The 25,608-nt window shown below is 37.3% G+C and overlaps 1 protein-coding gene across 1 annotated transcript in view; it reads right to left on the bottom strand.

The window, feature by feature from the left end:
• The window catches only part of Ahctf1 (AT-hook containing transcription factor 1), a 59,408-nt gene that overhangs the window by 17,194 nt on the left and 16,606 nt on the right, over positions 1-25,608 (bottom strand). The window contains exons 12-30 of the mRNA XM_038349978.1: positions 24,874-25,002; positions 23,690-23,780; positions 21,899-21,988; positions 20,731-20,871; positions 19,959-20,063; positions 18,258-18,351; positions 15,569-15,692; positions 15,356-15,412; positions 14,763-14,909; positions 14,100-14,287; positions 11,039-11,183; positions 10,827-10,958; positions 9,536-9,686; positions 8,990-9,140; positions 8,331-8,438; positions 6,538-6,730; positions 5,530-5,733; positions 4,542-4,959; positions 2,582-2,681 (exon numbers count right to left, since the gene is read on the bottom strand). Coding sequence (XP_038205906.1) covers positions 2,582-2,681; positions 4,542-4,959; positions 5,530-5,733; positions 6,538-6,730; positions 8,331-8,438; positions 8,990-9,140; positions 9,536-9,686; positions 10,827-10,958; positions 11,039-11,183; positions 14,100-14,287; positions 14,763-14,909; positions 15,356-15,412; positions 15,569-15,692; positions 18,258-18,351; positions 19,959-20,063; positions 20,731-20,871; positions 21,899-21,988; positions 23,690-23,780; positions 24,874-25,002 — 2,768 coding nt within the window. The remainder of the gene's footprint in view (positions 1-2,581; positions 2,682-4,541; positions 4,960-5,529; positions 5,734-6,537; positions 6,731-8,330; positions 8,439-8,989; positions 9,141-9,535; positions 9,687-10,826; positions 10,959-11,038; positions 11,184-14,099; positions 14,288-14,762; positions 14,910-15,355; positions 15,413-15,568; positions 15,693-18,257; positions 18,352-19,958; positions 20,064-20,730; positions 20,872-21,898; positions 21,989-23,689; positions 23,781-24,873; positions 25,003-25,608) is intronic.

The raw sequence follows: 25,608 nt of genomic DNA, 5'->3' as shown, positions 1-25,608 counted from the left end.
CTGGCAGTGATCTGTTACTGGTTTTTCTCTAAGTCCCAACTAAAGCATGGTGAGTCTTTTTGTTTGTCGTTTTTTTGAGACAGGGTTTCTCTATGTAACAGCCCTCAGTGTCCTGGAACTAGCTCTTGTAGACTAGGTTGGCTGGAACTCACAAAGATCCGCCTTGTCTCTACCTCTTGAGTGCTGGGATTAAAGGCGTGCACCACCACCACCTGGCTGTATGCTGAGTTTTAAAGAGAGGACAAACACTATATTACCAAGAAAGCAGTTTCTGATGTACATAAATATCTGTAGATGTTTATGAGATTATCTTGATTACAATATTTACAGCAATGATCACTAATACACAATAAATCCCCACAACCTTCCCGATAAGTTTACTTAAAAGAAACTAACTTGCCAAAATATTAATATTCACCTAGATTCTCATTGACAATAACTTTTCTTGATATGATCATTTGCATTTTGATTTTTTTCTACTGCCCATTAAACCTACTGAAATAAGTAACATTAACTTTTATTAAAATGAAAAATGACAAAATAAGCAATTAAAAAAAAACAAGAAAATCCTTTATTTTTCCTACTTTTTTTTTTAAAAAAATTTAAGTCCTGGAAGATTTTAGTTATTGAATTTTTATTCTCAGCAGAAAATATATGGCTGAGTTTGATAGAGGTGACACTCCAAGCTTTGTAGATGGCTTGTATTGTCATACCCATGGCTTATTCAAAGTAATGAACTATTCTTGTATCTTATAAAAAAATCATATTTTATGTGGGCTAGTTTTATTAACTTTATCTTATTTTTTTCTACAGAATTAAAGCTGTCACTGTTTTATATGCTCTACAACGGGGCTACTCCAAGTGTTGAACTGAAACAATGACTTTCAATAGTGGAAGCAGTAGGCTGGTATATATTTTAATGTAACTTTACAACTGACTATAATCTGAAAGCTACAACTAATTTGCTAGACTGGGTTTTTTTTTTTCTCTCTCACTACTGGAGACAAGTTCCATGTAATAACCCAAACTGACCTGGAACTCCTCCCTAGCCTCTCAAGTGCTGATGCATGTCATCTTCAACACCTTGGCTTTGCTGGCACTAGAAGCATATTTTCAAAGTACCATCAGAAACACATGTTTTGTTTCTTTTGTTTTTTGACACAGGCATGTATGTATGTAGCTTTAGCTGTCCTGGAATTCACTATGCAGACCAGTCTGGCCTTTAACTCAAAGAGATATGCCTGCGTCTGACAGTCAAGTGCTGAGATTAAAGGCACATGCTACCATGTCTAACCCATTTTTGGGTCTTCTATCACACTCAAATAGGAATAAAACTGGGGGAGGTGAGGACATAGACGGGAAGAGACAGGGAATAGACCAACTGTCTTTTATGGTTTTGTTGTTGTTTTTGTTGTTATTTTTTGCTGTTTTGATTTTCATGACAGGGCTGGAGAGATGGTTCAGTGGTTAAGAGCACTGCCTGCTCTTCCAAAGGTCTGGAGTTCAGTTCCCAGCAACCACATGGTAGCTCACAATCATCCATAATGAGATCTGGTGCCCTCTTGAGAAAAAGACCTGGTCAGATGTTCTCATCAACTTAGACCATTAAACTCAATATGGACAAGTTCAATAGAACCACCATACAGGCTGCCCATGCATGTTTCAGCATTGCCAGGGCATAAATTTCCTTTTCTTCACTCATTCATTTTTGTCTGTGTAACTGCTCTGGCTGTCCTGGAACTCACTCTGTAGACCAGGCTGGCCTTGATCTCAGAGATCTGCTGGCCTCTGCCTCCCGAGGGCTGGGGTTAAATGGACCAACTATCTAATCACCATCACCTTCATTATGTTCCCATTTGGGATGTGTGTGTACACACATGTGTACAGCTGCATGCACATGAAGGCCAATTTCAGATGTCTATGATTTTCACTTTTTTTTTTTTTTTTTTTTTTTTGAGACAAGGTTTCTCTGTGTATAGTCCTGGAGTTCAATGACTAGCTAGTATGCTGGACCAGTAAGACTCCAGGATACTTTTCTTTCCCTTTCTTTTAGTTTCCAGACAAGGTTTCTTTGTTTCTCTGAAATTTGCTCAACAGACCAGGCTGGCCTCTGTCTTCCAAGTACTGGGATTAGAGGCATGCACCATCACCTTCAGGCCCCAGGATCCTCTTGTGTGTCCGTAGCTGGTACTCTATCCAGGCATACACTATGATATTATATATATATAGATGCAGGAGATTAGAACTCCAGAAACTGGAGTTTATACACAGCTGTGAAGCATCTTATACATTAGGTGCTGGGAACAGGACATGGGTACTACGGAAGAACAGCAAGTGCTCTTAAATGATAAGCCATCTCTCCAGCCCTGATTTACTTTAAATATGTGTCTATCTGTGGGTGGGTATGTGAGAGTATCTAATGAAGTCAGAGGCATCAGATGTCTGGAGCTGGAATTACTGGCAGTTTTGTGCTACCCAATGCAGGTGGCTTGGAGTTGAAGTTGGGTCCCTTGGAGGAGCTGTACATACCCTTACCACTAAGTTATTATCTCAACCCCCTCATTTGTTTCCATTAACTTACCCTTCACAGACTGATGTCACACACACAGAGGCTTCAACTCTTTGAACAGGGCTTAAATGACTGAATTCTGAAAGTGCCTCCACTGCAACCTCTTCACTGCCTGTAAACCATACAGATGATGTCACATGAAATATCTTACTTACCATCACTTTAAAGAAACTGCTGATCCTATTTCTTTTGTTCTAATTTGTTTTAATTCCTTGGCATCAGGTTGCTAGCATTTGCTTCTAATTCTTTGAGCCTAGCTCAAGGGCCCCCTCTTAACTTTCTACTTCTCATTTGTGGTTTAACAGGTGATCTCCCACTAAATTAACTCAACCCTCAATATCCAAAGAGATAATTGAGAAAAATCTGTTTTTTTTTTTTTTGTTTTTCGAGACAGGGTTTCCCTGTAGTTTCTAGAGCCTGTCCTGGAGCTAGCTCTTGTAGACCAGGCTGGCCTCGAACTCAGAGATCCACCTGCCTCTGCCTCCCGAGTGCTGGGATTAAAGGCGTGTGCCACCACCGCCCGGCCTTGAGAAAAATCTGAAGCATAAAGCTACATGCTTAGCTCAGATCACAAACCATGTTTAGATGCTGGGCTAAGATTCAAACTTAACCTATTACAGTCTAGGGTTTAATGTTATATGCTATCCCTTCAAAAAGATTTCTACTCGAGACTGCTTACTATATTGTAGAAATAATGAAGATACTGCTATGAGTATTCTTATCTAAGGGCGATCATTTAAATATTTTGGAAGAATAAAGCACATTAAAAAAAAGAAAGCAGCATGAAATTCTACACATTTTCTATTTATGAGTCAAATCCTAAGACTTAGAACAATTAATGCCTATGTTCACTAAAGACACCACAATCTAAATAGACACAATCACCTGTTATAAAATCTTCATTTTGCCTTGGTTAAAACATTAAATAGAATCTACTTATGACACAGACTTTTTTCTTTTAAGGAGGTAAAGTTTCATATATTCCAAGCTAGTTTCAAATACTAAGTAGCCAAGGAGGACTTGAAACTTGGTTTTCCTGCTCTACCTCTTAAGTGGGATTACAATTGAGCTACATCTACCCCTGGCCAAATGACAGATTTTTATTGCATGCATTTAATTTTATAGAGCAGAAGAAATACCTTTCATAAAGTTGCTCGAAAAATTCTTTAATGTAAAATAGGCAACTGATCCACCAATTCTAAGCCAAGTTTATGATGTTCACTTGGCCCCATATCCCAAAAAAATATTAACCAAGTTGTCTGTCAATAGGCCTACTCTGTTCTACTCAATGTGCAGGCAAGTATTCTATCTAGTGCACTCACCACTGATAGTCAGCAGCCAGCACTTACTGTGTGTGTGTGTGTGTGTAGGGAGGGAGGTGATTTTCTACTAGAGCACATACTTTAGGGGCTCAAAAAAAAAAAAAAAAAAAAGAAAGAAAAAAGCAAAACTTTAAACAAACAACAATCCCCATCAGTGAAAAATAACAAAATTTTCAATAGATAAATGAGTATTAAGACAATAGATTCAAGGGCCTGAAGACATTCATGACCTCCAGGTGCTTACTTCAGAGGTGAGGGCAGAGAGCAGAATCAAATTCCTGGTTTCTAGCAAACAGGCTGCTAGGACAGTCTAAAATTACAGTGCACTCCCAGACTATAAAGTTGGCATTATTACTTCTCATAGTTACTGAAAACCTTCAAGGCAGACTACAGCATGTCAAGTCCCTTCCTTAAACACTACTATTGCTGCTTGCCAAATGTCATGGCTAAATAAAAAGGTAGCACATACAAGTTCTCTTGCCATCAAATGTCTTATCTACTTAAGAACACAAGGCATTTTTCCAAGCTGAAATAAAATTTACTTTGTCTAGGACATAGTACACTGTGAGAAAAGAATTGTTTAGCATTCATGCTTTCCTAGAAGAAAATACTCTATTATGAAATTTTGAGTGTGTACAAAGAGTTCCTACCCATTTGCTTCTCCACAGCTGAAGGAGTACCTTCTGACTTAAACAAATCTTTATCATTCTCCTTCTCAATTTGTAGAGTCGAGTTAGTAGTTAGTTCAGTAGAAGCACTTGCTTGCTTGGGGGACACAAAAACACCATCTTCTAAGTCTTCTGGCAATGGTGCATCATGATATTCTAAGGAAGTCTGGTCTGATCTGGTTGAAGCAATGCTGTCATCCTTGTTCACATCCAGTCTCTCCAGACTTTGAGAGTGGGTGTCCAATGTCCCTGTAACCACTTTCTGATGGTCTTTTGCAGGGGTATCCAGAGGAAAATATGGATTCTTATCACTAGTCTTCATCCATTCAGTCTCTGCAGGGAGTCCACACTTATGGAAAGATGTACTAACAAATGCTTTTGCATTATGGTCATCTGTAGCCTGGGATTATGAGAAGAAAGTTAAAGCAGCAGAGTCTCTAGTTATCCATTCCAATCACACCCACCCACCTTTTCCATACTTCATGTTTTTTGGAACTTTCTTAATTACAATTCATGTTTCAAATTAAAATATTTTAGTTGTTTAACTAAAAGTGAACTGCTGTTAACATTTCTCTAATCAATAATTTATCACCAACTAAAACAAAATATAATGTATAAGACAACTAAAAACTATAAAGTGGGTAGACTTCTATTAATAACTCCACAGACACTCTTTCTATACATAAACCAATTAGGTAAGAAAAGCAACAAGATATTGAGTGAAAACCAAACCACCAGGAGGCACATATTTTAGAATTACTTCTGTTACCAAACATGTAGCTTCTGAGGCCTTTTACTTTAATAGCATAATAGCAAAACACATACACACACCCCTATTGTATTTTACTTGTAGAAGATATGACGGCTTAGTTCATGTTAAGGTTTTTTTTTTTTTTTTTCCTGGGCGATTTTTTAGTTTCAAGACTACCCAACAGATTGCACACAAAACCTGTGATGTTAATAAACTTACTCTATCAGTCCAGTGTGTGCTCATGCCTTCTTCCATGAAAGAAATCCTGGTTTCTTTCAGTCTGAAAGGTGGGGTGAGAGATCTCCCAGGTGACACAGAGGGAGATGCTAAAGGTGTTGTTCGAAGACCAGATCTAAGGATGGATGGAGGAGTGAACTCGGCAAATCCAGAAGAAGTAGCTGACAGTGCCAAAGATTTAGCTTTCTATGGTGAAGAGCAAAGAGAATCCCATTATTAGTGTTAGTAAGTAACTTCCACAAGGGCAGACAGTAATTTCAAAGCATATACAATTTTATCTTCATAAAACAAGTAGAAAATTTTATTTCAGATTGGTGGGAAAATACAAAATTCAGTTAGAACTTTATGTTAAGTTGGTGAGACAAAATTATTTTTACACTCTTTCTAAAGGCCATGACACTTTCTTCTTTAACTAATAAAAAAAGATGAGATACTATATGCAAAAATACTTGGAAAATGAAAAATGTGTAAGCCCATTACTACCAACTATCACAAGTTGGATTTCTTCTTCTCTTAGTAATTTATCAAGAATGGTGGGAGAAAAGTCTTTTAAAGATCACCTATAACAGTAGTTTAAAGTAAAACAAGTAAAAACAAGCCTAAAACCAAAGTATTTGGAAGAAAAAAATATAAACATGACAATTATCAGCAATAAAGGATATATTATATATCACTCAAAAACCTGAAAGCACTTTATAAAGGATATTTTAAGGTAATCATATACAGATTTATATTATACTCTATATAGTACTTTGAAAATATAAGCAAAGCCAAAGTTCTAGGCCAGCTTGGTCTAGAGAGCTAGTTCAAGCACAGCCAGGGATACATAGAGAAACACTGCCTCAAAATAAATAAATATAAATTTTATTGAAAGAAAAAAAATTAAAAGTAAAGCCTTTGACTTCCCATAGTTATGCCACAAACAGCTTAATTTCTCCAAGCTACAAGAAAAATGCTAATGCCGCAGGGCGACAGACAGGTAATACTAACCTTAACTACAGGAGGAGTTTCAAGTAAAAGCAATTCTGCAGGCCTGGAGGTATTCTGATGGGGCCTTTTTAGTTGTGAACTTAATGGCAATGAACTGGATAGCAAACACAAAGGAGATCTTGTGGGACTTTGCTGAATTAACTCCAAACAGTGAGAAGGCTGGGGGATAGGATGAACAACCAAATCCAGTAATCTAAAATTAAATAGAAAAAAATTAAGTTCTTTATTAAGTTCAAAACAATTACTCATATTTGAGCACTCACTACTAAAACACCGTAACATGTAAATAATTTTAGACAAGTATAGTAATGTAATAAAAAAGTATTAGTTTAAAAAGTCTGAAGTTCTTTCCAAAGCAAAGGGAATTAGGAATTGTAAACAGCAATTTAAAAACAAAGACTTCAGTTTCCCACCTTCCATTTACATGTAACTTCAACCTCCAGGTTACAATAAATGGTGGACCACTTGTACAGGTGGTTCTTCTTGCTATGTTTTAGTGACTAGTGTGTTTGTGTACAGAGCTAAGGATGCTCTTCAATTCCTGATCCTGTAGCCTTTGCCTCCCAAGTGCAAAGATTATAGCATATACAATCACCTCCACCCCAGATTATGATTAAAATGTTTCATGATAAAACTAGCATCACTGCCATGTAGCAGTAGTGCATGCCTTTAATCCCAACACTTAGGAGGCAGTGACAGGTGGATCTTTGTGAATTTAAAGCCAACCTAGTCAACTGATCAAGTTCTAGAACAGCCAGGGCTACATGGAGAAACCTGTCTAGAAAACACACACATATACACCAAAACAAACAAAAACCAGCATAATTTATTTCCTCCAAAATGCAAGGGTGACCTCAGCCAAAAATTTGGTTCAACTTCTCATTATTAGAGGGGGCACCAAACTTTTACTTAGTGGGGGAAATATTGGGAGAAACCATTCCCACCACCCCCAGATCACTAAAATTATACTTTTAAAAAAGAATCAAGAAAAGGTATTATTGATTAAGAAATGTTATAAAAGAAATGCTAAACATCATAGTAGGTCTTGGGATATTTTCAAGTTTTTTGGTGTGATCCAAGAATGGACTTTCTAGGATATACATTAAAAAAAAAAAAAAAAAAAACCAAGCACAGAAAACAGCACGTAAGCCTTAAGAAAATGCCAGAGTTGAATGATAGTACCTATTTGATTCTACTTCTTCAAAAGATGATTCATTATGTATTTATTTCTGTCCGGTAATTTCATTCATTAAGAGTTTAATAACTTAATAATTTCAAATATTTAGGTAAGATGAAAGTATTACTGCAACTCTGCAACTAAGCAACACAAGATACTTGAGTGAAGCCCAGGAGAAATCTTCACCAAGTCAACCAAGATTTTGTAACTAATTATAGAAACAACGTTCTTTTAAAGATAAACAACACAAAATTAAGTTTGACAGATTGCTTTCCTAAAGGTTTTAATATGGTTTGCTTATTTTCACTAAGCCACAGGAGGTAAGTAAACAGAAATGTTAAATATACTAATAGATATTTATAATGTGCTAAAATAACTGTACTCTTGTCCAAATAAAAACAGAAAGTATTTAAATTTTTACTTAAAAATAGCACCTTTTGTTACTTTTTTTTTTTTTTTTTTTTCAAGACAGGGTTTCTCTGTGGCTTTGGAGCCTATCCTGGAACTAGCTCTTGTAGACCAGGCTGGCCTTGAACTCACAGAGATTTGTCTGCCTGCACCTTTTAAAAGCTTAAGACAATTACAGTTTTTTCAATACAATCCAAGAAATTCTCACCTAGAAATTCTCTGGGATGATTTTGAAATTGGCGTTCCAACAAATGCCTCAGGAAGCTCTGGACGCAGGAAAGGACGTACTACAGGAGTCGGTTGTTCTGTTTTAGGACTACAGAGAAGTAAAAATTCAATTTTAAGTTATGTATCATATGGATTATGGCAAAAATGCTATGAGATTAGATGGGAGAGGGAAGAAAAGGCTTCTGTCTTGAACTCTGTACATCTCTGCACTGTTTACAAATAACAATAGTCACCTGAAAACATGAAATGGGGCTAGAAAGAAGGCTCAGCAGGCAAATCTGTCCTAGTGACTGACTTCAATCTCCAGAACCCACATGGTGGAGAGAACTACCTCACAAAAAATGCAAACTTAATGACAAAACAATCCTTTAACAAAGTAGCTAACTAAAGAAGTTTCATTTTTTATATTCTATAATAAACTTGGTAAGGATGAGGGTGCCTTGCTGATGAACACTGCTGCTCTTTTAGAAAGAGTACAGAAGGACTTGGCTGACACCAAGTTTGGTCCCTGGGACCAATATGGTGGAAGGAAAGAACCACCTCTTGTAAACAGTTCTCTGACCTCCACACAGGCTCTGTGAGCTGCATGCCTTATCCCTCTACACACACATAAAATGTAAAGGTAATTAAAAACAATACCTATTGTAAAATGAAATGCCATTTCTAGGTTCACGACTTGCCCACACCTCTCCAATTTTAGACAACACATTACTGATGAAAGAAGATCTTGTTAACACTGTTCCAGTTACAGCTTTCTTTGGAAATGCTGACAATGGCTTGGGCCTAGGAACTGAAAAATAAACAAAACAGGACTCAGTTTCATCTCTAACAAACTTTTTTTTTTTCCTAACAAGCTTTTTATAAAAAGAAAAAAGTTAACATGAATGTACAACACGAGGAAATGATGGTGGTTACTCCAGGAAGGGAATCATTCAGTATCTTTTCTAGCCAGAGTCTAAGTATTCTGCAATGAAATCTTTTCTTTTTTAAAATTTATTTATTTATTAAAATTTCCCCCTCCTTCCCTCCTCCCATTCCCCCCTGCCCCTCTAGTCCTAAGAGAAGTCAGGGTGCCCAGCCCTGTGGGAAGTCCAAGGCCCTCCCCTCTCCATCCAGGTCTAAAAAGGTGTGTATCCAAACAGACTAGGCTCCCAAAAAGCCAGTACATCTGCAATGAAGTCTTACCTTCGTGAAAAACTGACGATGTTGACAGATGGTAAGGCTTAGCTCGCTCAACGGCTAATTTTCTCTGGACTCTGGGTAGGATTTTCCCATACTGGTCTAATATAGAATTTCGAGCCACTGATCTCTCCCGCAAACGTGGATCATGATCACTCTATTGAATACATTATAATTAACAAAAATTTTATCTTCATAATGTTAGCTATAACTATATCACTTAAATTTTAATTATGAGTGTCTTATAGCTACATTTTTCAGCTTAGACTTCATATACTTCCTTAAAATTGTGTACACATCTATACACTCAAATATCCAGTACCAAGCCTTGATCCTTCACAATGAATATAAACAATGTACCATGAAATACACTCCTTTACATGCATCTTCATGTGTGGGGAGTAGAGGAAGCCCTGAGTGTGTTAAGTTCTGAGTGAGTGTGCAATGTTGACATTGCCACAGGCATGTCAAGAACCAAAAGCCTAGGGTGCATGGGAAGATAGCAAACACCCCCACCACACACATAGAGGCAAAGGCCTCCTCTGGTTCATGTGTGAATGTTAATGGTGTATACAGAGAATACAGCTTTCTTCCTCTGGATGTTTATGGCCTGAAGACTGCTTCTACCAAGTTTAAATAAACCTCTCTCCTTGATTCGGTTGTACACTATAAACCCTACCCTTTCCTTATTTATCTATACATAATAACCAAACCTTCTAGTTCAGCTATATGCAATAACCCCATCTCCCTGTTTAACTGCATATAATAAACAAGCTGAATTTCCAGGGTGCAGTGATTTCTCCTTAAAAAAGCCCAGTCCGCCGGATTCCTGCTTTTCTTGTCATTAGGTATATTTCATCATTCTTCATTCTCCCAATGCTCCAGTAAGGTCCATCTCTGGAGTCATGTTGGATATGGCATCCAGGCAGACAAACTCTCAGATACTGTCATTTTATAGATCAAGAACCAGGTTCAAAGGGGGCCCTATGTGCACAGAACAAGCTACGAGTTAGTCTGACCTCTGAATATTTTCTGTACTACACAACTCCTACTCTCTAGGAGTCTTCCTTTCATTTTCTGTAAGTGAGGGGGTCTCTATCACAACACTGTGGCACACGCAGAATTCTGTAAATAGTAATACCCAGGTCCCAGTGATAACCGTAACAATGAGGATTCTCCGAGTTCAAGACAATGTAAAGCAAACGACCATTAAACTATAAGTTCTTGTAAAACAAGCAAAAAAAGGCTTCAGCTTTCCTCATTCTCATTTCACACAATGAGACAACTTTAATCATACCATGAGAGTATTCTTCAGAGTCTGGTTTAGTTTCAAGGCAGAAATATAATTAGCACGCTGCAAATGGTGAACTAGAAGGAATTCTTGATTCTGAACACTGGTGCTGGATTGTAAAAATTTCACTAAACATTCCTAGGAAGAACAAAAGAGATTTGTAAACTATCAATTTACTGTAAATTTCTTTACGTCTTTACTGACTGGTGACTGATTACCTGCTCAGTGTCTGTAAGTGGTAGCTTTAGTAAATCCTCCATTAAGCCCATCTCCTGACAAACTTCATAAGCATGCTTTAGTAGTTCCTCTATATTCACTCTGTTTGAATTCTGTCGCAGTAAGTTCCAGGCCTCAACCATGCATCTGAAATCGGTAACAAAGATTCAAAGAACTATATAATACATAGAAAAGTCACCTGCTTATAGCATTTCAAAGATAATATGCATGTGCAATTATAAAATACTTGAAATTTTTATTTAATACTCGTACACAATGAGTCTTGCTAATGTCAAAAAGACAACTGGGCACCCCTCCCCTAAAAAATGAAGTTTTACTATGTAGCCCTAGCTATCCTGAAATTTACTATGTAGACCAAGATGGCCTTAAACTCACAGAGATATGCCTGCCTCTTCATTCCCAGCTACAACTGGGAACCTCAATTTTAGGCAGTTTTCCAATATTTAAGTGTTATGTAGTAAAAAATAAAGCTGACAAGGTGGCAAAATCTTAAGGTGGCCTGGAAAGAACTGAAGGTTTACGTGGCATCACACAGAAGTCAGGGTTGAACAGAACACGGGAACAAATTGTGAAGACCCGAGTATAAGTGATTTTCGCTGATCTATACCAAGATCTAATCGGAAAACTTGGATCAACTTCAAACCATCAAGTGGAAGATCTGAAATGTTCTTCTGTGAGCAGTAACACCATATAATGAAGAAGTGTTTCTTACACAGAGTCTCCTAAACATCAGCCTGGAATTCTGTATACTCTGGGGGTAAAAATCTTGTGTTTGTGGTAATTTAAATAAGAATGTCTCTCATAGGCCCAGGCATTAACATTTTGGTCACCAGTTAGTGGCATTTGTTGGGAGAGGTCTAGGAGGTGCAGCCTGGCTGAAGGAAGTAGGTTTAATATTTAAAGACTTGAGCTGCCATTCTCAGCTTATGGTAAAGGATAAGAACTCTTAGCATTACTCTCCAGCCACCATACCTTCCTGCCATGATGACTTCCTGAAAACATCAGCCCCCAAACCACTCTTCTGTAAGTTGCCTTAGTCAGAGTGTTCTATCAGTCACAGAAAAGGAACTTAACATGGATCCCACTATCAATCACTACTGCCATTTGCTAATGAATCACACTCTGCCAACAGCTGTAATGACACTATGCACCGAACCCTCGGAATATTCCAAGGTGGGCATTAACCTCATGAAACACCTGCAGTATAAACTTCAGTTTAGAAAGTGGTTAGCTTAACTTCCCAAAAGCTGAAATGACAAATGTACAAGAGAAAGTGGTAGTTTTAGAGTTAAAATCTATTCAAGTACAAAGATTATCCTCTTAAAATTTTTGCCATAGTTAAGTAGCTATTCTAATGACATTTTCCTCTTACTGCATGAGTATTTGTGCATACGGGACATGTGAATGTGGGACTATGTGTTATGGAGGTCAAAACAACTTGGTGCAGTCACTTCTCTTCTTCTACCTTTGTGAGGGTTCCAGGGATCAAATTCACGTTTATCAGGCTTGCACAACAGGCATTTTTGCTGGCTTGAGATACCTGGTTGGTCCCAGTAGGACTTTGTAAAGATTCAGCATAACTAATAAGCAGCAGCACTAATATAGTTAAAAAGCCACAGGATTACTTATTTGTATTGCACAGTCTCAGCAAAGGGGTTATTGTTCTTATGTTTGAAATACTGATTATTTTTAGCTACCGGCTATTTTTAACAATGATTATGCAATCACTGAGCTTTGAATACTAGAAAAATTACTATGTGGCCCAACCTTTAAGTTCAAACTTCCCAAATATAACTGTTATGGTTTAAAGACTTAGTGATTAAACACTTGGATTAGAGACACAGGTAGATGGGAAAAATTAGCTTACCACAGAACACGCCCTGGACTTTTATTTTACTGAATAACTCGCTGTAAAGCAATGTGCTTTGCTTGGTGGTTATCGTCTTCTTCCTCAGATCACACTTAGGAATGGTTTCTTGCTCAATGAAATAAAGATATCCCTTCCCATTTCACTAAGTGAAGCTACAGCTACTTTTCCTAAAAGTATTTTTTATTTTTAAAAGAACAATCACCTCCACTGACATAACATTCTCCAACTTTTTAGCAACATTCAAGTCACTCTTTACTCCGGGTTTATGAGGCCAGCAATGAAGGTGGCGGTAAGGGAGGGAAGGGGGCCTTGTTGGGGACTGAATCCCGGAGTATTCAGTCTGGAGCAGGAAAGGAAGACATCCAATGTTGACCTCTTCAAGAAGTGCATGGCTTTAACATGCATGTACAGATGCTATGTACAAAATATGTAAATATATATAACACACAGTGTACATGCACAAGCATGAAAATAATTAAGAATAAAAGCTCTCTGGGGGGGTCATTAGCTCAAATCTGGATCTAGTTTAAGCAGTAAGGTATGAAAGTTGCTCTTTTCTTAAGTCCATACCTAACAAACTCTTCTTGCAGGAGACTATAAATGTCATCAATGAGCTGCAAAGAGGGGTGTTAGTTTCAGCCAAGCACTCTCCTTTACGTAAATTTTTTTTTTTTTTGAGGCAGGGTCTCATGTATCTAGGGCTGGGCTAGAATCCATAATTCAAATATATGCCACCTCACCTAGTTCTATTTTTTCACTATTTATTCCATTTATTATGATGGAGGAGGGTCTTTTTATCTATCTGTTGATTTTATTGGTTAATTAAAGAAAACTGCTTGGCCTGATAGGTCAGAGCATAGGTAGGCGGGGAAGACAGAACAGAATGCTGGGAGGAAGAAGGCAGTGAGGCAAACGCCATAGCTCTCCTCTCCGAGATGGACGCAGGTTATAATCTTCCCGGAAAGCTACCATCTCGTGGTGCTACACACATTAATAGAAATGGGTTAATCAAGATGTAAGAGTTGGCCAGTAAGAGGCTAGAGCTAATGGGCCAAGCAGTGTTTAAATGAATACAGTTTCCGTGTAACTATTTTGGGTAAAGCTTCTACATTATTAACCAATTCCATTTATTAAAATGTGATCAAGAGCTTCTGTTTTTAAGATGTACTTACCTATTAAAAAGCAAAACAGTGAGGTGAAGGATGATATCACTGCTATTGGACACTGTGGGCTTCATTGTCTGAAGATACCGGAGAGCCTGTTTGTGCTCTCCCTGACTCATAAAGGCTTCAATTATCTTTGAATGCTGCCACGACACAGGTTTTGCAGTAACCGGGTGGAACAAAAGGTCTAAACCATTCTGCAAAATGATGAAGTGTTTGTATTTAGACAAAGTAGTTGGCCCTTAAAAAGGGCAAGTAGTACTAAAATTCACAGAAATCAAAATTAAGTAAGTTTAATGTAAGTTAAAAGGAGCTAATCTATGGTAGAGTTCAAAGAACAAAAATGTCATACCTTTGAGATCTCGTATATAAAATTCTTTTTACACCAATTTCATGCCCCATTAACAAATTTTGTCTTCTTTGGATCATGCCAAAACCCAAACACAACAGTCAGTGCTGCACCATTCCCAACCATCTATCTGTATGATCCCCTTTTTAATAGCAAGTAACCTGAGATTATTAACTGGTATTCTTGCTGCTTGGGTGAGAGCACTAGTTAAAAAGCTATCACCTCTAGAAATAGACAACATCACCTTATGTCAAGATAATCTAGTTTTACATCTTTCCTGTGTACTAACTTACAAAAGCTTATATTCCAAGTGAAATACTTACCTCATAGTCATTGTGATCTAACAGCCAAAATCCTTGAACTAACTTAACTTGGCCCCAAGAAATAGCAAAGGCAGTTGGAAAAGATTCAATGGGAGTATCCGTTTTGTTTGGAAAGGAATACATAATATCAAGTAGCAAATAAATGGTCTTTTAAAAAAGGGGTTAAGGACAATAAGCAGAATGAAAAAAATACATGTATACCTAGAATAGGGAATAGATGTAGAATTAAGAGGTTTTAAAAATTTATGTTTACAAGGCCATTAGAAATATCCAACTATGGCTTTAGTTCATTACAGATAGGCAAAGGGAGTAAGTAGCATGCCAACTTCCTTTAACCTGTATTTTATTGCTACAACAAAGGAATGAAATAGCCAGGCGATGGTGGTGCTGCCTTTAATTCCAGCACTCAGGGAGGCAGAGGCAGGAGGATATCTGTGAGTTTGAAGCCAGGCTGGCATACAGAGTGAGTTCTAGAAGAGCCAGAGGTAGGGGACGAACATTTCATGAGACTGGGTTAGCTATTTGAGAGTCCTGCTACTGGAATTTTATGATTTTGATGATATACAAATACTTATTAAAAGTTTAAAGGATACAATAGCATGTTTGCTTGTTTCAGTAATGTTGTCTAATAAATATATGTCAAGTAGTGCCTATAAAAGAAAAAGATAAAAATGTCAGTGCATTTTATAGACTTTTCTTCATGTCCCACTTTCTCTAGTCTGTCAGGCATGAAAAATTCATTCAGTTATGAACTCTTCCTCCCTCCACTCAGACTCTTTAAATGATTCCATATTACTGTAACCTACATGGATGCTAGCAGGAGGATATTTTCCTGTGCCTCCTTCATCCCGTTTCCACAACTTCTCAACTTGATCTCCTAGCTGAGAAACTAATCCATCAATCATCAAGCAATCATGGTTCCACTTCCCTCTGCAATATGGGAAACATTAAAGATGATCTGCATTAATGTTTACTTTTGATATCAAAACAGTCAGCATCAAATGCTCAAAAACTATACAATTATCAGAAGATAGGTGAGAAGCAGACTTCACTCAGTATCATGAGACTGCAGAAATAAAGTATTATTTGTCAGAAAAATCTCTAAGTTGTGTCAAGTTCAGTCATTACCAAGCCAGCCAGTGAAGAGACTAAATACTAGGAAAGAATGGGGTCTAACCAGCAAAATGGATGAGACTCTTGTATTTCTCACCATTCTGAATTAACTACTAGCAGACCCACGTGATAAAAAATATTTCTGTTCCAACCGAGAGTTGAATCCTGATTTATTCATTCAAAAACATATTACTGAATACTTTCAATGTGATAACAGATACTCCCCCTGCCTATTTCCTCACCTATAAATAGCAGCTGCAGTTTTTATTTACTGAAACCATCCTAAGAGTCAGACATACTTAGTGCCCTACACATTTAATTTTTATATTGTAGCTTACAAATAAAGCAAATCTTCCAAAGAACATACACTTACAAAATAATGGCTATAAAACTTTTAAATATGCCTAATCAGAACCAGGAGTCGTGAACCACATCTAGAATTTTTGAGGCAGAGAATCAAGTTTAAGGTTATGCTCAGCTACAGTTATGGTCTACATCATAGTTGGGTGGTGATAGTGCATGCCTTTAACACACATGAATCACTGCCTCAAGATACAAGAGAATAAAGAATATTAAAGCCCAAAACACAAACAATTTCCCAAACTCATGTCCATTATCCTAGAATAATTACACTAAAGGGATTGCTTTCCAAAATTCACAGCAAATTAGAATTATAGCTCATTCCCAGGATAATCTGACCAAAGAAATCTGGAGTCAGTGCTTGTAAGCCACACCCTAAATGCTACTTGGTCAATCTGAGGAAGACTAATTCCAGACAGGATTCAGGTTCTAAATGTTTCTTCTACCATAACTTTTAGTTTTTAAATTTCAAAGCAACTAACTGGGCTATACATTTTGTTTTTTTACTTTTAAGAGAAAACTACAAAAAATAAGAAAAGGAAAACAAGATTGAAATTTTGAAAATTGTTAAAATAACCAATTCACTACGTATTTACAGGTTTTCAATGAATTGAAGATTCCGGTCTCTTTTCCAAATAAGAATTCCCGGGGAACAGAAGAGTGAGTCTACAAACGCCTGTGAGAAGTCACTCATGAATATCATTTTATTTAGAAAATAATGATAGTATTTTTTAGTGTAGGCATTAGGTTGGAAGTCATTTTTACTACATTAATCCTGCCAATCAACAAGCATGGGAAACTGCTCTAGCTTCTGAATTGTCTTCAATTTCTTTCTTCAATGTCTTAAGAAAAGTTTTTAGGCCGGGCGGTGGTGGCGCACGCCTTTAATCCCAGCACTCGGGAGGCAGAAGCAGGCGGATCTCTGTGAGTTCGAGGCCAGCCTGGTCTACAAGAGCTAGTTCCAGGACAGGCTCTAAAAGAGCTGCAGAGAAACCCTGTCTCAAAAAAAAAAAAAAAAAAAAAAAAAAAAAAAAAAAAAAAAAGTTTTTAGTATACAAGTCTTACACTTGCTTGACTAAAGTACCCCAAGATACTTTATACAAAGGAAGATAACTGATCTGTGTATTAGCTTTGTCTCCTGCTATGCCATTGAAACTGTTTATTAGCTATATGGTTTACTTGTTGGAATTCTTTTTTTTTTTTTGATTTTTCGAGACAGGGTTTCTCTGCAGCTTTAGAGCCTGTCCTGGAGCTAGCTCTTGTAGACCAGGCTGGTCTCGAACTCACAGAGATCCGCCTGCCTCTGCCTCCCGAGTGCTGGGATTAAAGGCGTGCGCCACCACCGCCCGGCACTTGTTGGAATTCTTAGGGTTATTCTGAAGACTATCATAACACCTGTAAGACCCCACATCCTAAGTTAAGAATACAAACTTAGGTTGAGGGGGGGCAGAAAATATTTCATGAGACTGGGTTAGATATTTGAGAGTCCTACTACTGGAATTTTATGATTTTTGGTAATATACAAATGTTTATATATTACCAGCAGTAGATGCCTATCATGAAACAAGCTCCATAATGCTTTGTCTAGGCATTTTCTTCTTGCCCTAATGTCTTTTGTCTGTATATTATAGTTCCCAATTGTGTGTTTTTAGAGGGTTTCTGTGATTGACAATGTGTGTTTCTTGTGATTTTTCTTTGGCTCTTTAAGTTATTTGGCTTATTTGTTTGTTCTGTCCTAATCAGTTTTGCTTTTATCTTATTTGTTTTGTTTTAGATGTCTGTTTGCTTTCTAATGAGATAGAGAAAGAAGAGATGTGGATTTAGGAGGATAGGAGTATCTGGAAAAGTTGCAGGAAGAGGAGTAACAATCAGAATATATTGCATGAAAAACTATTTCAATAAAAAGTACAGACATTAAACTAAAGCAAACAATCTAAACTAGTAATGTCAATTATGACAAAATTAGACCAAGAAGTTCAACTAGTCATTTTACAGTCTGAGTGTAGTCAGGCTGCACTGTACCTGGGCAAGCGTTCACACTTCTGCCGACGACTGGTATAGTAATTCTGAATAACAGAGTAATTGTAGCGTAGCCTTGACATCTGCAGAGCATCATCTGGAGGTTTTATTAAAGTTGGGGAAAAAGTTAGTAAGATTGCCAAATATCTCAAAATTTAGGTTATACCAATCGATTTTACTGTAATTGCAAAATAAACTTTTAGTCTTGCTAAAATTTATTTGCTTATTATTGAAACAGAGTTCCTGCATAACCCTGGCTGTCCTGAAACTTGCTCTGTAGGATCAAGCTGACCTTGAACTCAGAGATCTGCCTGCCTCTGTCTCCCGAGTGCTGGGATTAAAGGCATGCACTACCACTACCCCCACTAATGTTGCTAAAATTTAATCAAGAACACAATCTTTTAAAAAAATATGTATGTATGTATGTATGTATGTATGTATGTATGTATGTATGTATAAAGTTGGGAGGAGTGGGGAAAATGGATCTGAAAGGAGTTTGAGAAAGAGCACAGGTTAAATATAACCAAAATGTATAGTATACATCTAACAACCAAATAACTAAATGGTCAAGTAAGGAAAACTTCTCTCATGAAGTTTTGATAAGGATGCTGATGGGACTTAACAGACTAGAGAGTCGTCCTCGTAATTTTACTCCTGCAGCACAAAAAGGCATTTGAAAACAAGTAATATTCACCATTTACTCAAGTTAGAATGCAAACAAAGAGTATAACCAACAATTACACATGTGTAAGCAGGGCAACTTTGAACATATCTACTGTACTTCCTAGAAATACAAGTCTGGTCTTTGTTGTAAACAAACTCTATAGAAGTCAGTACTGAGCTGGGTGGTGGTGGCAAAACCAACCAACCAAAAACAAAAAAACAACCAAACCAAAAAAAAAATCAAAAAATGGCCAAACCAAAGCATAACCATACTAATGCCAGCATGGAGTACACACTTTTGATCCTAGCACTCAGAAGGCAGAGGTAAAAAAATCTCTGTGAGCTCGAGGCCAGCCTGGTCTACAAGAGCTAGTTCCAAGACAGGATCCAAAGTTACAGAGAAACCCTGTCTCAAAAAACAAAAACAAACAAAACAATAAAAAAAAAAAAACAAAACCATATTAATGCCAGAATGGGGTATACACTTTTTTTTGTTTGTTTTTGTGACAAGGTTTCTCTGTAGCTTTGGAGCCTGTACTATAACTAGATCTTGTAGACCAGGCTGGCCTCGAACTTTTAATCACAGTACTCAGAAGGCGGAGGCAGGCAGATCTCTATGAGTTCAAAGCCAGCCTGGTCAATTCATTTAGTTATAATCCCAGCATTTAAAGGCAGATGAAACTATGATTTCTGAGATTAGTCTAGTGTACATAAATTTCAGACCACATAGGGATAAGCAGTGAGACCATTTTTTAAAACTGAACAAAATAACAACAAAAGCCCTAAACAAGCAAATTAGGTTATAAAAATCATAGACCCAAGGGTCTAAGTTATAGGTAGTGATATTTTAGAAGCCACGTTTTCTCAAATTTGCTGTTATTTTACATGATAATCCAATGAACATACACAGAGCCCCTGTGAGGCGATGAAGGTACAAAGGGAGAATGAAGACCAGAAAACATAATATGAAGACTCAGAACAGAACAATAACATTGTGGAGTTAGGATGCTTCAATCAATATTAATGTATCAAATACTTTACCTAAGCCTTCAGGTAAAAGTCCAGAATGAGAAAACCACAGAACCATTTGTGCATATTGACAGATAAGTTGGGTAACCATATGCTTATTGGTCAAGTCCATCAGTCCTATAATAAAGAATTAACACTGGTTGTTTAACTTTCATTTTATTGACCACAAATGACAAATCAATCAACAGCGTGCATACATTTGCGTGCGCGCACGCGCGTGTGTGTGTATATATAAATTTAGTTTGCATTTAGTATACATTAAGCCTACGTGAGGTTAAGCAAATCTCTAAAATGTTAAGATAACTAAAATAGACATTTTATGGAAACTACAATTAGTTGTTTTCTACAAAGTGCCATTAAAATAGACTGAAAATAGATTGTTCAAATTAGGCCTATAAATAAAATTGTTCTTTTTCTTTTTTTGAAATGGCAAAATAAAGCAAAAACCAAAAAGTCATGTTTTTCAATAAAAAAAAAAAGACACGTTAACCTCGAATTCTACTGGTTGTAAATTCTAAGGACAGCAAGATGGCTGACACCTGTTGAAAAAGCCAGGAGACCTGAGTTCAAACCCTAACACCCATTTGAGTAGAACCAAGGCACAGGTGTCATGATGCCTGCACAATATGCCATATGTGCATGCACATTCACATACACCACACACATAAAAATATTCCATCTGGAAGAAATAATTTCCTCTTTACACAATGCCTCACAAAGTAAAAAAGAACTTTAACTGAATTAAATAAATGTAATAAAACACTCATTTGTATAAAGTACACACCTCTTTCAGTGATGCCCTGGGCCTCCATTGCAAAGCAGCTCAAGACTGTATTAAGGTTGCTAAGAAGTAAATGGCACTGCTGGATAGACTGTATAGTTTGCGGATCGATGAACTGACATGAACCATCAAATAATGGTGTGCCTTCCAAGGATAAAATACAAAATTAGAGCAATGTACATTTTCTTCAAGTTCCATTACTTTAACAAATTATAGGCTTTAAAAATATAGGCTAGAATTGGAAAATATCAAGGGACTTGGAGAAAGTGCTTTCAATATAAAACCAGAGCCAAAGTAAAATTATTCTAAACTCTATACAGGTCTACAGCTTATCCTCCTAACTACTATGTGCTGTAAGATATGACTTTACTTTAATAAACCATTTAGAGCCAGGCGGTGGTGGCGCCAGCATTTGGGAGGCAGAGGCAGGCGGATCTCTTGAGTTCGAGACCAGCCTGGTCTACAAGAGCTAGCTCCAGGACAGGCTCTAAAGCTGCAGAGAAACCCTGCCTCAAAAAAACCAAAAAAAAAAAAAAAAAACCCCACAAAACACAAAAAACAAAAAACCATTTAATCCCATCAATATTTAACATGTGATTTATCTAAACAACTATTTTAGTTTCTAAATCCCCTGAGTCAAATTCTAATTTTCTTCTAAAAATTTTGTAACATTGTATCTGCATTTGAATTATCTTAAGAGGTTAAAAAACAATAATGTTTCCATTAACCAAGACAAACTTTTAAAAGTTCAGCAACAGCTGAGTTACATACAGGCAGGTGTGGAGGCACAGAGCTGCAGCTCCAGCACAGAGCTGTGATGATATGGTAATGTAGCTGATTAATAATGTGCTGTCAGGGAAAACATTTTGTTAAACTTGTTTCAACTACTTTAATTAAATGCTTTCTTCCAGGACAGTAAATCTTAATATTTTACATCCCCAAAATAGTAAAACTATTACTTGAGCTAGATGTGGTAGTTCATGCCTGAAATTCAAGCACTTGGAGGCTAGAGGGCTCGAGTTCAAGGCAAGCATGAACTACATAGTGAGGCTCCTGACAGCCTATATTACTGAAACCTTGTTTCAAACAAATGTCCTACCTGTAAATAAAACATTAATCAAGATTAGCTTTTAACTGTTAAAATTTGCCCTGAATCCAGACTTATACTTACAAAGTCTGTCAAATTCTTCTTTTGTGAGAACCACCTTATTCCATGTCCATTGAAGAACAAATCGAAGATTAGCAGCAGAATTTGGTTGTTCTTATTGTATAAAAGAAAAAGAAAAGAATGATTACAAACTCCAAAATGAAAATTAGTTCCTTGTAGGAGGAACCAGACAGGAAGCACCTTAACAAAGCTAATGAATTTAACAATTTGTACCAAATGTATCTTAGTGCACTTTATCGTATGAACTGTGCTGCATAAGGTACAAAACCTAATGAGGGCCGGGCGGTGGTGGCGCACGCCTTTAATCCCAGCACTCGGGAGGCAGAGGCAGGCGGATCTCTGAGTTCGAGGCCAGCCTGGTCTACAAGAGCTAGTTCCAGGACAGGCTCTAAAAAAGCTGCAGAGAAACCCTGTCTCGAAAAACCAAAAAAAAAAAAAAAAAAAAAAGAAAAAAGAAAAAAAAACCTAATGAGGTTGAGAAGGCGTATGAGGAAGACCAATAAGCAATCCAAAAAACAAATCAAAACAAGTGGTGGCGCACACCTTTAATCCCAGTACTCGATGGCAGAGGCAGGCAGATCTCTATGAGTTTGAGGCCACCCTGGTCTACACAAGTTTGAGTTCTAGGACAGGCCCCTAAAAGAAAAACCCTGCCTGGAAAAACTAAAACCAACCAACCAAACAAAACAACAAAAAAGAAACAAACAAAAAACCCGCCGAGGCCTATAGTTTTTTAAATTTGATTTTAGAAATTTCACCAGATTAAGGAATATTAAGAATCAAAACATGCTAGGTATAGAGGTCCATGTCTTTAATTCCAGCACTCAGGAGGCTGAAGTATTCAAATCTGAGTTTGAGGTAAGCCTGGTCTACATAGTGTTTCAGGACAGCCAGGACTGCTCAGAGGAACCATATCTAGAAAAATAAACAAACAAAATCCCTCAAACAACTCAAAAACACAAAAGATGCTCTATTTCTCCAAACCCCTCTAGCTATAAAACATTCTGGTATATAACAGAACTGGAAAGTTCTCAATTAGTGTTAACCTTCGTTTTTAAATCAAAGATTTTATAGATGAGCACCTTATTTTCAGATAAAACTGAAATGAGTTAAGAAAAAATGTTTTCTTTCAAATGGTTTATAACAGAATATGGGGACAGAGTATACACATGTGTATGTACATATATATATATATATATATATATATATGGTATAGGACAATATATATGGTAAAGTGCAAAAAAGATACACACAATACAATGTATCTCTAGGAAATTTAGCTGAGCAGAAAAAGTATATAAAAGTTATATACTGCATGATTCAGTTTATGAATATGAGAAATAACAAAATTTTTAACAGTATTGAACAGATTAGTGCCCAGGTACTGGGCAAGAAGGAAGCAGATATGAAAGGCAATGTTCAGAATCTTGGATGTGATAATGTGATCAAGAGGTCTGCTAGATTGCTTTCCTCACTTAGGGGAGAAAAATGGTATAAAGCATACACAGATTCACTTTATTATGCCATGCAAGTTTATGTGAATTCACAATTATCTCACAGAAAGTTTTACTAAAAAGTGAAACCACAGCCGGGCGGTTGTGGCGCACGCCTTTAATCCCAGCACTTGGGAGGCAGAGGCTGGCGGATCTCTGAGTTCAAGGCCAGCCTGGACTACAAGAGCTGGTTCCAGGACAGGCTCTAGAAACTACAGGGAAACCCTGTCTCGGGAAAAAAAAAAAAGTGAAACCACAAATGTAATTTTAAAAATATGTATTTACAAAGTCAAACTGTTACCTTCTGTTATCCATGTTCTGATGGAACCAGTCAAAAGTCCTAGGGAACTTGTCTGAATTGCTGCTGACAATATAGCTTCTAATTGTTCTTCCTAAACCATATTAAAGAAAAAAGATAGTATGAAATCATAAGCAATGAAAGGCTGGAAAGTAGTTATGACTCCCCAGTTTGGCTACAGGCAAAGAGACAATAAATCACATGCCTAGATCCAGTATTTGGGAGGCTTAGACGAGAGGATCACAAGTTTGAGGCCAACCTGGGCAAAACAGTGAGAAAAGCAGACAGTAATAAGCAGCAATCGGAACACCCAGAAGACATGCTGGACGAAGACTTGACAGCTATGGGAATTCAAAGCTGTTTGTTTTTACTTTTTGTTTTGTTTTGTTTTGTTTCGAGACAGGGTTTCTTTGTAGCTTTGGAGCCTGTCCTGGAACTAGCTCTGTAGACCAGGCTGGCCTCGAACTCAGAGATCCACTTGCCTCTGCCTCCCGAGTGCTGGGATTAAAGGCGTGCGCTACCACTACCCGGCCTTGTTTTTACTTTTATTGGCAGCAGTAGACACTGAAACTGGAGCCCAGGATATGTTAGGCAAGCACTCTACCATTGAGCTATATATTCTCAGTCCTCTTTTATTTTAAAATAGTCTCACTAAATTGGACAAGCAAGCCTTGAATTCACTGTGGCCCAGCCCAACTTTTAACTCATGATTTTGCTGCCTCAGTAATTAGGATTACATGCTTACATTGCCAGGCCTACCCCTGTGTGACTGCTTTTTAAAAACAAAACAAAGAACAACAACAAAAAAAAAAAAAAACCAAGGTATTTTGCCTACATGTATATACATGCACCATGTGTATGAATTCATGGTGCCTGCAGCAGTCAAAAGAGGGCATCAGGTCCCCTTGGAACTGGAGTTGCAGATGGTTCTAAGTCACCATATGAAAATCCTGGGAACTGAACCTGGGTCCTCTGCAAGAGCAACAGTGTTCTTACACTAGCCATTTCTCTAGCAAAGTTAAGTGACTTGGAAGCCAAATCCCAAGCATGATCAACAGCATGAGGATCTAAAATGAGCATGGTACCACATTATTCACTTTTGAAAAAAAAGAAAAAGATTTATATTTATATTGCAATAGAGATAATAACATACAATTGAAAAGAAAGAATACAGTAATATATCTCACTTGACTTAAACTGGAAGGCTGAATGTCAATAAGCCTTGGTGAGAGAAGGCCAGCAACAAGACATCGATTATAACTATCAGGAATGACTTCATTGAGAGATGGTCCCGATTTCTTTAAAAATGTCAAAGTCTGTAATAGAGAAATTAGTCTAACATCAACCAACAATCAATTCAAATCTAATTTAAGAAATACTTTATACCTAAAATTTGAGTAAAACTTAAAAATACCTATGGAAGGAAGCCAGGCAGTAGTGGTGCACCTCCTTAATCCCAGTACTGGGAGGCAGAGGCAGGTGGATCTTTGTGAGTTCGAGGCCAGCCTGGTCTAAAAGAGCTAGTTCCAGGACAGCTAGGGCTGTTATATAGAGAAACCTTGTCTTGAAAAAAAAAAAAAAAAAAAACCGGAAATAATGGAAGACTGACTAACTTTCAGGATCAAGTTAAGAGGCTTATAGGCTTTCTTGAACAAGAAATATTTTTTTAGCATGGTATTACTAAAGCTCAAGTTACAGCAACTATTTACGAGTGGCTGACCACCCCATTTGCACATCACGTTACCCCCCCAAAACTATTTTTTGCATCATTCCCGTGTCAACATTGTATTATTTCTGAGAAGAACCAAGGAGAAGCCCTCCCCAGGTCACCACACAAAGGATAGGCTACAGTTGCGGTGCAGTCTTTAACCCCAGCACTTGGGAGGACCTATGAGTTCCAGAACATCCATCACTGTCTCCTA

This window comes from Arvicola amphibius, chromosome 12, assembly GCF_903992535.2.
Source record: "Arvicola amphibius chromosome 12, mArvAmp1.2, whole genome shotgun sequence".
NCBI lineage: Eukaryota > Metazoa > Chordata > Mammalia > Rodentia > Cricetidae > Arvicola > Arvicola amphibius.
The sequence above is the reverse complement of the archived record's forward strand: the minus strand, read 5'-3'. Positions and strand labels throughout refer to the sequence as shown.